The 15,568-nt window shown below is 39.9% G+C and overlaps 1 protein-coding gene across 2 annotated transcripts in view; it reads left to right on the forward strand.

The window, feature by feature from the left end:
- RLF (RLF zinc finger) overlaps positions 1-13,347 on the forward strand; it is a 50,156-nt gene extending 36,809 nt beyond the window's left edge. For both annotated transcript variants that reach the window (XM_027713638.2, XM_027713637.2), the window contains exons 6-8: positions 493-629; positions 5,902-6,043; positions 8,039-13,347. In XM_027713638.2, the coding sequence (XP_027569439.2) occupies positions 493-629; positions 5,902-6,043; positions 8,039-12,772 (5,013 nt within the window). In that variant the 3' untranslated portion in view covers positions 12,773-13,347. The remainder of the gene's footprint in view (positions 1-492; positions 630-5,901; positions 6,044-8,038) is intronic.
- The last annotated feature ends 2,221 nt before the right edge of the window (positions 13,348-15,568 follow it).

Raw genomic sequence — 15,568 nt, forward strand, 5'->3', positions numbered from 1 at the left:
TCTAACGCTGCCTAACCCAGCACACTCCTCTAAACAGTTCTGTTTTTAACATTATGCTTTGGAGTGTGGTTGTTCAGAATCGGTACCTACAGACAAAGAGAAAAAGACTGGCTTTTTCATAACTCTTGACCTTTTTGGACCTGGGTTCTAATTTTCAAAAGTAACACTAGAATGCCTGCAAGTGCTGCAGAGGGAGGGTATGAGAAGTCTTAGGCCTATGATTGCCGCATGCAAGTATTTTGCTAAGATGCCCAAAATGGAAAGTTTGTCCCAAAGAAAACTAATACTGAGAAGAGACCAGAACAAATGTGTAAACTTCTCATGCCATGCTGTAGCTGGAAAGTGTGGCACGAGCTCTGGGTATTAAAAAGAGGTGTGTAATATTTTGTTTATGTGTTTGTGAGACCATTTCCTTTGATACAGTAAACACGCATTTCTTTTGTAAACATGCTGAGAATAAAGTGCTTTTTCTTTTAATTTTTTTTCTTTAAGATTGCAAAGGTGGATTGCAAAGAGGTACTGGACATCATTTGTAATCTGGAATCTGAGGGACAAGAAAACACTGCATTTATTCTTTGTACAACGTATCTTACTCATCAGCTTCAAACAGCAAATGTGTATTGCTCTTGGTAAGTATAAGTATTGCTGCTACTGCTAACTGTTCCTCACTGACTTCAATGCAAGAGAATACTTAGAGGAAGTGAATATATCCCGAAGTTGAGCAGTGTATCAGACTGAAGTGCTTTCTAGATAACTTGTGACAAAATAAATAGTTGCTACAGTAATAGAACAGTTAGAGAAAAGTAATGTTTGAACCATTTGAAAGTGAAATGGCACTCACACTGTTGGTATGAACGGTACCACTTTGGCAGGGTAGTAGATCTGTCAGTGGTGCTGGGTCAGTGCTCTCTGAGTTGATATTCTATAATTGACAATTGTAGTACTAGATCTTGGCCGAATTGTGACTATAAAACTTCTCTGCCCTCTTAACTGGCTGGAGATTAGAGAACCTTCTGCACTTCTGTTTCAGCAGTGGTAAAATCCTAGAGCCAAAGCAGAGGAGGTGGTTTCTGCCCTTTGCAAAATGGATTTGTAGTTATATAGTTATGGCTTTCAAGGCATGGCTAAATCTGTAGTTTTCTCCTATTTAAAATCCTGACCTGGATAAAGCTTTGCATAGGCAGACATACTGAGAATATCTTGGGGAATTTGTATTCAGGTAGCTGTGGCATTGTTCATCAACTCACTCCACATTTTAAAGCCATTAAGAAAAGTTTTTACAGCACTGCAGTGTCTGCAGGGTGATTGACAGTTCAGCCTGGTCCAGCCATCTGTACAAAAAGGCCAGAAGTATTTACATAAATATTGCTTCTGCTTCAGGCCAGAAATGTCTTTTTGAGCAAAAGCATACCTTGTAGAGAGAAATGAACTTGTGGAAGACACAAGAGAGGAGAGTTCACCACACTTGAAGTTCTAGAGAATGTTTTTCTCTAGAATTCTCTATCGAATTTTGTCATTAAAGATAAGATTAGAAGAGTCATGTTCAAAGAGATACAAGGCTAGATTCCACCTCAAGTTCTCTTCTTAAAAAAAGAAACAAACAACTAACATTGTTCTAGGGTGAGTTGTATTACTTGCTGTTGTCCAAGAAGACTTATTCAGTTCTAAAAGCTATATCCTTAGGATGCAAGCAAAGAGGGTCAGACTTCCTGTTGTTGGACTGTTGGGACTGGAGAACAGGCTTGAGGATGTAGCATTATTGTTACAGAATAACATCTCTCTTTTGTGAAGACAAATGTGGGTAGTTTTCTTTGCTTGCAGTATGAAGTCTGAACTAAAAGTAGTTAGAATTTCAATGAAATTTTCAGATCCCATAACTCTAATTCAAAGCTGTAGATTTCTCATCTCCTTGTCAGTCTGACCCTGAGTGGGTCCTGCCTCAGGTTAATGCTACACAAAATACGGTGCAGCTGTAACTGAGTAGGTACTTTAAAGTTGGCTAGCCTAGGTGACAGGCACTGAAGTCTTGAAGATACAAATGTTAGCACAGTCCAGTAACATAAGTTTGTCCCTGTTTACAGAAGGTTTGTGTCACTCATGCTGAGGTCTCGTTATTATGTCTATACTGTTGTTAGTTGTTCTTGAGAAAAAAGGTACTGGGTCGAACTGTGCTGCTCTGTCCATGCATACTGCAGGTGCCCCCTCTGCTGCTGTCCCAACAGACTTGTCAAGTTCCAGCTGCCTTCCCCAGGGTGGAGACGGGAGAATGAAGTCTTCTGTCTAACAGAAACACTGACATTGTATAGATGTATAAATTCAAGTTCTAGTACTGTACTTAGCAGTCCTTGTACAACAGCATTACACACAAATGATGCTGTCTGGACCCACTGGAGAGAAAGGCTTCCAGGATGCTGGAGCACAGATGGAAGAAGTCACCTTCTGATGGACTCCTGTCTTGTGAAACTGGTGTAATAATTCTTGACCACTAGATTGCTTCTCACTTTGAGGCTTTATTTAAAAAATACTGGTGCTTGAAAGTCAGGATGCCTTGCTGGTCTGATGGTGCACCGTGGTTCGATGAAGTGGCCTTTTCACTGACCTCCACCTGTGTTCCTGGGGACAACTGTGGATTGAGCACTTATTTAGCCACAAGGTAGATGAATTCAAGTGGCTAATAAGACATAAAACTTTTAATTTAGAGGATTGCTTTTGTCAAATCAGCCAGTTTAACTGATGAGGCCTGATATTCCACGTTACAGATTTAGTGAGCATTAAGGCTCACAAAAATGAGGAACTGTGCTCCATGCAAACTCTGGAATTCACTGAAATCATTGCAGGGCTGATTTGGATCAGTACCCTGGAGAAAAGATAAGGTAATGTTGCTTTCACTGCATTGGTAAATTAAACTCCATCAAAAGCATGACATAACCAGAGCAGGCTGGAAAGACAGGAAATGTGAAGGCAGACTCAGTGGATATTTGGTATCATCCTGCAGCTAAAACTAATGTGGAGGAACGAAATGCTAGCGGGTGCTTGTGAGCCATTATATAGGCTTAAATACATAAATATACACTTAATGAGTTAAATTTAATGCGTAAACATATACAGTGCATAAAGGACGAGTTAAATTGAACACATTCTCCTTTCTGTGACCAACTGCTGTTTTTAAGGAGCAGCAATTGCTTATTTCACTTCAAAGAAGGTCTTATCTGGTTCAAACAGGATTGTAGTTGAATGGTTATTGTATTCCTCTTGATCTGCTGATGATTTAGACTCTACTTAAAATTTTTCTCCCATACTCACACTTGAGCCAATCCTGACAGTTTGCTGCTGCTAAAAAGCAAAAGGTCCATTCTTGACAACTCACAAGGCTGCCTTATCTGTTGTCCTGACTCTGGCCCTTCTGACTTGCGGTAAGCACATTATCTTACCCAGCCAAAACTGCATACCTTTCTGCAGATTAATGCTGATTACCTAGTGGTCAGACAAGTTCCACGGGACAAGTGCAACACTGGGGCTTCTGGAAGGTGTTAAACCTCTTCAGCTGTAATGTCACTCTGTCTAGGAAAGGAAAATCTGCCTCCTTTCCCTCCTGTCTTCAGTGCCTCACCATCTCTCTGATGGTGCAGTGCTAACTCCCCATCTCAGCACAAACCTCTGACTATGATTCTTGCATAATTGGAGAGGTTAAGCTGTTTGAATAGCTTAGCTTAGCTCAGCTCAGATCATCCTGGAGCCTCAAGCCTGTACCTCCAGGAGATCAGCAAACCATCTTGGTATGTGAGTTAGCTCTCGGTGTCAAGCTTTATTTCACAGCTGAAGATGAAAGCAAACTTAGGTTTGTATATGTTATTCCTCACCAAAATTGGAAAATTTTGCACTGGTTCTTGCTGAGATTCATAAAACAATATGTAAGGCTGCTCTTAAGACTAGAGGTACCTGCTGTGTTTGAAACTTTGTCGCAGAAGTAGTGCTGCTCTAGGCAGTGGTTCTGAGTGAGCTGATTGCCACAGTGTCCAGGGAACCAGGCAGTTCATCAACCCATAAAATAATCTACCTTTACCATTAACACAAGTTGCCTTAGGTGTGAACTGTAGCTAAGCACAGCTTCAAAAACCTCTCTCTGGTGTGATATGTTGGTAAGTTTATTTTTTTTTTTACTTCTACGTACTGCTAGATATCTGTCTGTCTGGAGGTCTTTCTGTTCTCTGCACTGCCCAAATACTTGGAGTTGTCTGGTTTTATCTTTCCATATATGTGAAGATTATCTGAGGAACACTTCTTCATCACCATCCTTGATCCTTTCCAGCAAGATGCTTTAGCTTTGCAGAAAGAAAGGGTGGTATGAGAAAAAGAACAGAGCAAACACTGAAAACTTATTCTCAAGGCTTTTTTGCAGAGCACTAAGAGGTTACTCAGTGAAGCCCTTTTCTTGCTATTCTCCCAGCTCCCAACGACATCAGTGTAATAAATAGACATATAAAACAAGTGATGTCTTGATAAACTATATTTCAAGTTCATTTTTTTCTGTTGTAATGCTGAGTTAAAATTTTTTGTAATACTTTTATATATATATTCTGTGCTTTTCTTGCATGAGCTTCGCTTCATATAGTTCCTCCATATTAGTCATCCTGATGTTTAATTAAATTTTACATTTTGTCAGCTTTTGGGGGCTAAAGGGTAGTAGAAGACATTACTGATATTCTGAGTGTCTACCTTTTTTTTTTTTTCTCTCTAGTTCTATTTTAGGATTTAAAATTATAGCATCCTGGTTTGTAATGCTTGTATGGTAATTCCTCGTAGGCCTGTCTGGCTTCTCAACTGTCTCTTCCTGGTTATGAAAGGGTGTTAATTGCATTTCAAGGCCTTTAAATAATGCAGACAAAAAACTCCAAACAAAATCCACAAAAACTGTTACCAGTAAACATTGTCCATTTTTGTGCAGTAAAATGATATCCCAGATCTGATCCAGGATAGACCCCATTCCCTTTCTTTAGGCTTGGTGTTGAAGAGCAGGATTGCAGTAATACAGAGGAAGAACCTCACCAGTGTTTGGTTTAAAGTTTTCCTGGATATGTGTTCTTGATAGTTGGTTCTTGAGGCTGTGACTGACCTTGCACCTGGAAACCTGTGTGTGTAGTTGATGCACACAGTGGGTAAGTTAGCAAAGGTCAAGTTTGCTCTATCAAAGGAAGAGAAGAAAAGTTTTTTTCAAATGATATAAGAGATAAAGGTCTTATGGCTCTACTGCTCTACTGCTTTTGGGCACTCCATGTGGTGGCTGAGCAACAGCGATAGGTTACATCCTCCATTGGCTGTGCTACTTAGGTTATAATAAATTGCTTAACAGAACAGCTTTGTGCTCTCATGGTATGAATAGCAAAGTACAGAACTGCTCACAGACAGCAGACGCCTTCAGCTTACAGATCCCTTATGTGATGCTTTGCAAAGGGTGTTCTGTGGGAGGGCCCTTTTAGTGGCAGCCACATCACCTGGATGCAGGTGTCAGCAGCTAAGCTCCTTGCCTAGTGGAAGTGGCTACATTCCATTATGATTCATATTACCCTTTTTAAATTTCTGTGTGAAAAGTAAAAGTTCCACAAGTGTGGGACTGTTTTTCTTGTCTAGAAACAAGGTCTGTGCAGCAATAGATGCCTGCATTAAACGAGATGAATCCCTGTGTCTTTCCCCAGTATTAGAAGATACGTTGTGTTTTGATCCTGTGCTTGTTTAGGAATAGTCCTCTTCAGTGCTGCTTGGAGATCAGGACCTGATTGAAATGTGTGCTGTCCTTGAATAACACTTAATTTTTTCCTGGAGTCAGCTCTGAACCGAAGTGTGTGACTGCACAAATTGTGTGCATCTGCAATGTTCTTACTTTCTGCTTTCAACTCTTTGCAGGGAACTGACACTTTTCTGGAGCAAGCTGCAGAGAAGAATAGATCCTTCTTTAGATTCCTTTTTGGAGAGATGTCGTCAGTTTGGCATCATTGCCAAAACACTACAGCATCTATTTTTCTTGATAAGAGTCATACAATCTGAAGTAAGTAAGCTACAGTCCTGAGTCTTTGGACACAGCCAGAGCTGTTTACATGAATTTATTATTTTCTTAATAATTCCACTGAACTGATTAGAAATATAACTTATTTCATTATTCATGCTTTCTGATTAAGTGCCTAATAATGTACTAATAAAAATCTATGGAAAACACCTGCCATTGTAGTTTTGTGTCAGCCTGATCCTGTGAAGTGATCTTCAATCAATGTGGAGGGTTAGTTTTGTTGCTTTGAAAGTACATATGATAGGATTTTGCAAACAAAGCATAGCTGTGTTTTGATCTGCTGCCTGTTCAGAAGTCAGGCACACAAGAATTTTCTGCAACATCTCTAAGAGATGGAGACTTGACTGGAATGTCTCGTGTTTTTGTATTCTAAGAAAATACATCTTCCTCAAAATATGTGATACAATCACATCTGGACTTTTACTTTCTATTCTGATGCCTCTCTCTAGAATGTCACAGAAAGGTGCAAAAGATGCTTGACAGCAGTTTTTATAAACTCGTCATTCCCGTTTAAGTACTAACAGAAAGACTAATTGATCTCAGGAGGCCAACCCGGCATGCTCTTTGCATTCTGACATGGCCATGGGTTAATTCAGGTTTAAGATGGATTAAACATACAAGATTCCTTTTTTCAATTCCGTTTCTCTCCAGTTTCAGATTTGTTTGTCTGTGAGTCTCTTTCACTGTCTGGAGTCAATACTGTGACCCAAATGAGTTACAGAGTGTGAGCTGACAAGAGCAGAGCAAGTGCCAGAGCTCTGGTTTAGAGTCAGAGTAGAATCAGAAGGATTGCATAATTGTCCTTTTGACAGGTCATAGAGTCCAGAACTCTATTTGGCAGAGATGCATTCCACCAGGGATTGCACAGAGATGTATTTGGTCCTAATTTCTTTAATGTTGGCCCATTTCTACTTTTAAGACATGCATGAGTGTGCACTTTCTATATAAATCATAATATATTGGTAACTGTATACCAGGTTTTTCTATGTTTCCTGCTAACCCTTTTAAATTTCTTCTGAATTAAAGAAGCACAGCATGATGTATGGTGGGCAGTGAATGCTGAGTATAAGAACTTGCTAATTCTGTTAACCTGTTCTTAGTTCTTTTGGATGATTACAGTCTGGGCTGGTGCAGGTGTGGTTGTGGTAGCCACATGTCAACTCTCCTAAGTTGTTCATAAGTATCTTTAATGTTACTTATCTTTACTAAAAATGGCTAACTAGTTACTGCATGCATTCAGATTCTTTATGCTGAAAAATATGCCTTTGGAACAAGGTAACTTTCAATTTTGTCCAGGTAGAATTTGGAATATATAATTTCTTAAATCAGCATGTGATTAATGTAAGTATCTTCCCAATACTATTGAGCAACACCTCAGAGTTGCACAGACTGCTCAGAAACTGTTTGGAAGTGAAACACCAGTTACCTTCCTCATGAATCATTTCTGCTACTGTACTGCTTGGAAGGTTATTTTATTTCAGGGAGTGAATTTATGTAAATTTCCTTATTACACAGTACCCTGTGTTCTAAATTAATATCCAGTGTGGATGGTGCAGGAGGGATGTACATAGAAGATTTACACCATTCTCTTTCAGTTATCTGACTTATGGTTGAGAATCACTCAGTTAAGAGAGAGAGGAGTTAGAGAGGTATTTAGCAACATCTAGTGCCTAAACTAGTTTGTGTGACTCCTCCAGACTGCATTAAGTGTGCAGTGGTTCCCATTGCTTGAAAAGCAAAAGAGGTTCCTCACATAAGATAAACTGCGGCTCTCTAGAGGGTGCTCAGTGACTCCAGACACTTGATGCTCAGAAGCCCAAATGCATTCAGAATGAGCTGTAGTCTCTTGGATGCTCTTATTGCACGCTTTTTTTTCTAGAAAGAATGTACTTATTAAAGAAAAGTAACATTTGTTTTGTGACCATTTGTTGTTTGTGTTTTTCTGTTGTTGGTTTGTTTGTTTTTTTTTTTTAACAGGCAGAAGAAGCGGGACTTGCTGTGTCTGTTTTGTTATGTGTGAGAGCCCTTCAGATCAGATCCAGTGGAAGCGATGAAATGAAGACATCAGTGTGTAAAACAATTGCATGCCTTTTACCAGAAGACCTTGAAGTTAGAAGAGCCTGTCAGCTTACGGAATTTTTACTTGAGCCAACGTTGAGTGGATTTAATGCACTGGAAGAGCTCTATATGCAACCAGACCAAAAATTTGACGAAGAGAATGCAGTGGTTCCAAATTCACTCCGCTGTGAGCTGCTGTTAGCTTTGAAAGCATATTGGCCATTTGATCCTGAATTTTGGGACTGGAAGACTTTAAAGCGGCATTGCCTTAAACTGTTAGGGAAGGTAGCTTCTGATTCCGAAGATGATGCAGGTTGTCATATGTCACTCAATGAAACTGACATGTTAGAAACTTTCTTTAGTGACTATGATGAGACAAAAGAACACAAATATTATGATGGGAAAGATACAATGAACCACCCTAAGGAAAAAGCAAGAATAAAAAAACCAATTGGTTCTTCAGAAAGATACCAGAGATGGCTTCAATACAAGTTTTTTTGTGTGCTCTGCAAAAGGGAGTGTATAGAGGCCAGAATACTGCATCATTCGAAGATGCATATGGAAGATGGTGTTTATACATGTCCCGTATGCACAAAAAGGTTCAAGAGAAAGGAATTTTTTGTACCACATGTAATGGAACATGTTAAAATGCCACCTAGTAGAACACACAGACCTAAAAAGAAAATAATTCTGAAAAAAGAGAGATCACCACAAAATACAACAGCTTCTAGCAGCCCACCCCCAGCATTTCAGGAAAGGTCACACCAGTCACAGTTTCCTGAAAGTTTTGACAATGACACACATGAATATGTCACATTCAGCCAACTGGAAAATTGCCAGCTGCAAGACAGAGACATCTACCCATGTCCTGGGACAGATTGTTCTAGAGTGTTCAAACAGTTTAAGTACTTAAGTGTACATCTGAAAGCTGAACATCAAAACAATGATGAGAATGCAAAACACTACTTGGATATGAAAAACAGGAGGGAGAAGTGTGCTTTCTGCCGCCGGCACTTCATGACGTCCTTCCACTTGCGGGAGCATGAGCGCGTGCACTGTGGGCCTCAGCCATACATGTGTGTGTCCATGGACTGCTACGCCAGGTTTGGGTCAGTTAATGAGCTTCTCAATCACAAACAAACACACGACGATCTTCGCTATAAATGTGAGCTAAATGGCTGTAATATTGTTTTCAGTGACTTAGGGCAGCTTTACCATCACGAGGCACAGCACTTCAGAGATGCATCATACACTTGCAACTTCTTTGGTTGCAAAAAGTTTTATTATTCAAAAACTGAATTTCAGAATCACCTCGCAGCGCATAATATCCAAGTGTCAAATGGGGAAGGGAAACAAATGCTGAACCTTGAGAGGTCGATTTCAAAAGACAAATGCAGTTATCTCCCAGAGTCTCAACTGTTTGAACAATCTGAAAATTCCAATCTCAATGATAACTTGGATCCCTCAGGCTCACAGGAAATTCCAGAAGTGAAGGAAGAATCTCTCTCCGACAGTGAAGATCTAAACAGTGAAAGTAACTTCAGCCTGCATTGTGGGGAGCACAGAGCAGATGCAGCAGTAAGCAAAGGTCAGGTGTCTCCTCTGCTGCTTGAAACAGTGGCTCACAACCAGTCAGTTCCAGGTTTAGTTGTGTCCCAGGAAGGAGTCTTCCATCCAGCAAATGTGAAACAACAGTGTTCCAATGTGGCGGTTTGCTTTGATGAAAAAACCCTTTCCTGTGGTTTTGAAGGCTGCTGTTCCATCCACAAAAATTCCAGGAGTATGCAGAAACACCTTCGAAGGGCCCATCCATACAACTTCAAAGGTAAAAGAAATATGGAGATGAAAACTAAATACTTTCTTAATCTGTTGAGTGATGCTCAGGACAGTAAATCCCCTACAGACATGAATACAGAGTTAGGTCATAATTCCGATACAAATGCTGACTCTCCAGAAAGTGTGTGTTATGCTGTAGATGGTAAAGGAAGCAATGGTCTGAGGGAGGAAACTTGTCCTTCTTCCCCAGAAACGTCTTTTTATGACAGTTCTAAAGAATCAAATATTGAAGATAACATGTTGGAACTAATGTTAGGTTTGAAACATCTAAGCTTAAAAAATGCTAACATTCAGAATTCTTCAAGACACAAACCTTTTGGAGGCTATTCATCTCAGGATGCCAAGTGCCCTGAGTTAGTTGATGAAACTACCTCAAAATTTCAGCTTCAAGAGCAACAAGATAATTTACCCAGCCAGTACCTTACTCAGCTGGCAGCTAAACCATTTTTCTGTGAATGTCATGGATGTACATGTGAGTTTGTGACCAGAGAAGCTCTCTTAATGCATTATGTTAGAAAGCATAACTATTCAAAGGAAATGGTTCTTCAGCTAAATATGTTCCAGCATCGATATTCACCATTTAAGTGTCATATTTGCCAAAGGTCATTTACAAGAAAAACACACCTTCGAATTCACTATAGAAACAAACATCAAATTGGCTGCGAGAGGGTGGCTCACAAGGTATGTCCTAATGAAAAACTTGATCATGTAGGTTTATGTGCAGAGGACATCCATAAAAATGGCACTGCTCCAGCACCTGCCTGTGCAAACAGCATTGGGTTCACTGATCATTCAGACCACTCTGAACAACTCTGTCACCCGAAGAAGGATGACTGCTGTTCTGAGACAGACTTGGAGTCCAATGAAGAGACAGACAATAATGTAACAAGAAAAGCATCTAACATAGCTTCTCTGGACACTCATAGGGAAGAACTGGAAGCAAGACAGGGAAGAGGAAGTAAAAGAACAGTTGCTAAAGGAAACTTATGTTACATATTGCATAAGTACCACAAACCATTTCATTGTATACATAAAAGCTGCAACTCGGCATTTACAAACCAGAAAGGTTTGATACGCCATTACAGAACCGTTCACCAGTACAATAAGGAACAGCTCTGCTTAGACAAAGACAAAGCGAGAACTAAAAGGGAACTTGTCAAATGTAAAAAAATATTTGCATGCAAACACAAAGAGTGTGGTAAGCGTTTTCTGTGTTCTAAAGCTCTTGCTAAGCATTGTAGTGACTTCCACAATGAAATCTTAGAGGATCAAAAACTGCTTTCTGAAGCTGAGTCTGCCAGATTTGCTTGTAACCAAGCCCACTGCCCTGCTGTATTTTATACGTTTAATAAGCTTAAACAGCATCTAATAGAAGAACATGCCAACGAAGAAAAATTAAACAAAGATTTTGAAATCCATTGTGACCTTAATGGCTGCAATCGAATTTTCACAAATTACAGTAACTATTCTCAACACGTGTATTTCAGACACAGTGAATATTATGATAGTCTCTTTGGAAATCGGAAAGAGGAGGACGATAATGAAGATAAAGATAAAAATGAGCAAAATTATTTGAAAGACAGCTTTGACACAAGCAAGCAGAATGGAAAGCAATTAAAAGAAAAAGCTAAAAGAATTAGCAGAAGTAGAGAAAAACATTTGCTGAGTTTCAAAACGAAAGAGGAAGCCCTACAAATGTGCAAAGAGAAGTCTAACCAGACCCAGTATCCCTGCATGGTCCAGGGGTGTCTGTCTGTTGTCAAGCTGGAAAGCAGTATAGTGAGGCACTATAAGCGCACACACCAGATGACCAACGTGTACATAGAGCAGCGCCTTCAGAAACTTGTTCTTTGTGTGAAATGTGGCATCATGATTGAAAAGCAGTCTTGCTCTGACACAGCTTCAGACTTGGATAGAAAAGGTGTAGAAGTTAACGAGGATAAATCAGCTAATCCTGAACCTGTGCAGGAAAGTGACAAAGCTCTTGTTCCAGACCCTGCCAGTGATCCTCCAAAAGTGAGCAATGAAGACCAAAAACAAAGTCCACCTAGTAGTGCGAGTTTTGATGCCAGTGCCTTTGTGCATTCAGGCACTTCAAAATATAACCACAGTTCAAACAATACCTGTTTCGAAGAGCCTAATGTCAGGGAGACAGCTGTGTCTAAAACTGAAGATTTTTCTGAAAACAGTGAAAGAGAGAATAGCTCTTGTTTCTCCAGTTTACAATTAGACTTGCCAAAAGAGAAAGACCCAGAAGGATGTCAGCATAGTGCAATTAATCTGAATGGGAAAAGAAATGTACTTTGTGCTACAAAAGACAAATTTCAGAAGCCTCCAGTGTCCAAACCATTTGATTTAAAGACATATAAACCAATGGGATTCGAGTCTTCATTTTTAAAATTTATTCAGGAAAGTGAGGGAAAAGATGATGACGATGATGATGATTGTGATGAGGTAGTAGAATGGGAGTCTTCTGAGCAGTTGCCAGTAGATGAAACCTTGAAAAAAGAGGGAGATAGTCAGGGGGATACACCAGTAAACAACTTTGTAAATGATGAAAATGTAATCATAACCCCGAATAATCCTGGGGAATTAACAGAGATCCAGCCCTTGCTGTCAGAGTCCTCATCTGCCCCTTCTTTAGAAAATCTGAGGGCAATCCTGGACAAGGCCCTAACAGACTGTGGAGACCTTGCCTTAAAACAGCTGCATTACTTACGACCAGTAGTTGTTCTTGAAAGATCCAAGTTTTCCACACCTCTCATAGACTTATTTCCAACAAAAAAGGCAGATGAGCTGTGTGTAGGAAGTACGTAAGTAGCTTTACTTAGAGCATATTGCCTCCACTACTGCTTTATGGGGAGAACTTCAAATTAGAACAGTAATTGTTACAGTACACACTTTTAGGTTAGTTTAGACTGTTTAATTCCATGAATGTATAATATCTGTCAAAAGTATTGGCCAAGTTAATTTAGCTCCCCCAATTTTTTCAATGAACAATGCTGATTTTGGTGCTATTTAACACATCAGAATACTGGGGGCTTCCTCTTGAAGAGTAAATGTGCATGATTGTATATGGAACAAGTACTGGGGTACCAGGGTTTGGGGGGTGATGGAGTTATTACTTGACTTGAATGTGCACCCTAGGGTGCTTTGTGTAACATATTGTACACTACAGCATCTTATATTTTTTGAGTTATGAGTTTCAATAAATTACAGTTTTTCACCCATTTGTTTACTGTACAGTAAATCTTTAATGTGCTTTACTTGTAATTGAGTTTGGGACCATTCTGAGTGCATTGGAAAATGTTGCTTAAGTTTTATGCATTTGTAGATAATTTATCAGACTGATGAAATAGATACGGAAAAGTAAAGTATTACATTTTATTTTACAACATTCTCTGTGCTTTTTTCACATTTGAAAGATTTATAATTAGTACAGGCAGAAAGCACTTGCCAATTAGGGACAAGAAAATCCATGTTCCTTTAAAGGCAGAAGGTGCTTCTGAGACTGTATGGCACCACCTGAGTGTGTGACGAGTGTTGCCAGACTTCCGAGGAAGCTGTGTCATATGAAAGTATCAGTGCACATTTTGGGTTCCCCGGTTAGCTTTTTTGACAGTGAATAAAACCTAGTTTGTCAGTTCTTTTTATAATTGGAAAGATTCTAGGACCACAGAAGTTGTCCAAAAATAAGGAACACAAAAGTTTCTGCCTGGCATGGTGGAAGCTTTTCTGCTTCATTTTAATTCTGTGACTGAGTTTGCATTTCCTGTGTGCTCTTCATATAAGCTCTGCTGCAAACTTGCCACCAAAGAACTGTACAAAATCATACAAAATTACACTTATACAATCCCACTGTGCTTAAACTGTGTGTGTATTAAACTTCTTCAGTGTTCCAGCTTTTCTATTAAAAATTTAGTCCTGCCACTTGATACATAAACAATTTTGCATACTACACATGAATTCTGTGACATTTCCATAATCCCATGGAACAAGTTGTGTGTGAAACTTTCATTTCCTCAGAGATAATTCTGCTCTTGCCAAATGAGTTACCGCACGCGTGTAAATCACCACCACTGCACACAGGGCAGGCTGGTACCTGTTGCACATCTGGTGTTACAGAGCCCATTAAGTAGGTTGCTGCTGCTATTTCCATAGGCTGGGATATACGACAGGAGTAGACGGAGACAAACATCATTTCTGTCTGCTAGATGTGGAGACAAGTCATGCGACACTCCTCAGTCCAAGAGTTGCATTTAGAAAGTGGTTTTCCTCAGGGGCTGCACAAAAGCATCTTGGAGGCATTTTCCTGTGGTGATGTGGCACCACTGCCAGGACTTTTAATGAGTGGGCTCAAGGTGTTCATATTTTTGTTGAAAGATACCAGTGCAGCACTGGTCAGTCAGATCCTTCCTTGTTACAGAAATTATATCTTGCCCAGTTCAGAGACTGACAGTGTATTTCAGTTTTTGAACTCCACTTGTTTATCATCTAGGTAATAGGTGTCACAGCATCAAAACTGTACAGCTTGAATCCACATCTTTATCCCAATTTATTCTTGGGCTTGTCTGATCTAACTGCCTGTCATGGGTGGGCACCAGGAAAGGAGACCACAAAAGGGTAATGGTCTGAAGAGTTTTTAACTGTCTGTTTCTGTTTTCATGCCATGAGGTAGGCCATCATTTTCCTTTCCAAGGGCTACCAGAACTTGTCTTACAGTGAAGATGTAACATTTCCAGCTTCTTGCTTTCAAACATACCAGAGAAATGTTTTGTTCCACAGTAAAGGAACACCTTCACATTGACTTCCTAAAAAAAAGAATTACTGTGAACAGCAGATAACTCAGGAAACACAGATGCAAGTTCATAATCAGAGAATGTTGCTTCCATTTTTAAAATTACTGCCTTTTAGTGTGTGGATTTTTTTGGACCACATGTTTATTGGTTGTACATGCCGAAATTCCCCAAGGCTATGGGGCTACCCTGCCATGTTCTCATGGTTAGTAAAAAACTGTAAATACCTTTACAAAGAGAGACCTTCCAGGCTGACTTCTGTCCCGGTAGGGCTCAGCAGTGCCAACGGGTTAGTTCCGTGGTTTTTCTTGCCTGTTGTTTTCTGTTTGCCTTTGCTCGTGCAAGATCTTTAAATTTTATGATGCTGGTAAGGCCTTGTGACGTTATTTCGCAAATTCTGCATCTTGACTATCTTGAATTCTTCAAGAGAAATTCAATTTCCAGTTAAGTCCTCCAATGTCTTGTCAAGAATCTGAACAAGGTTATGACAGAGAGCAGGGGAGTCTGAAATTAAACCACCTTCTCTTTGTCTGGCCCTGTGAGGTGCTAAACCTGGTCTCCCCCCTAAAGTTTACAACTGCTGCCTTTGAGCCCTTCTGCTCTCCTGACTTCCCACAACAGTATTCCCTGAGTTTGGAGGGGGTGAGGTGGGACAGGAGAGCTGTTTGCTCTTCTTGAAATTATCTTAAGATTTACAAGTGTAGAGAAGGAAGGTAGGTAAGGGATTATTTGGGATGCAGTGCAGTGCCAGGGAGGGCTCTGACGTGGCCATCTTGGATGAATTTCTAGAGCTTCCTCTATGAAAGGAGAAAAGTGG

Source organism: Pipra filicauda, unplaced genomic scaffold, assembly GCF_003945595.2.
Source record: "Pipra filicauda isolate LSUMZ 115617 unplaced genomic scaffold, ASM394559v2 scaffold431_size579624_pilon, whole genome shotgun sequence".
Classification (NCBI taxonomy): domain Eukaryota; kingdom Metazoa; phylum Chordata; class Aves; order Passeriformes; family Pipridae; genus Pipra; species Pipra filicauda.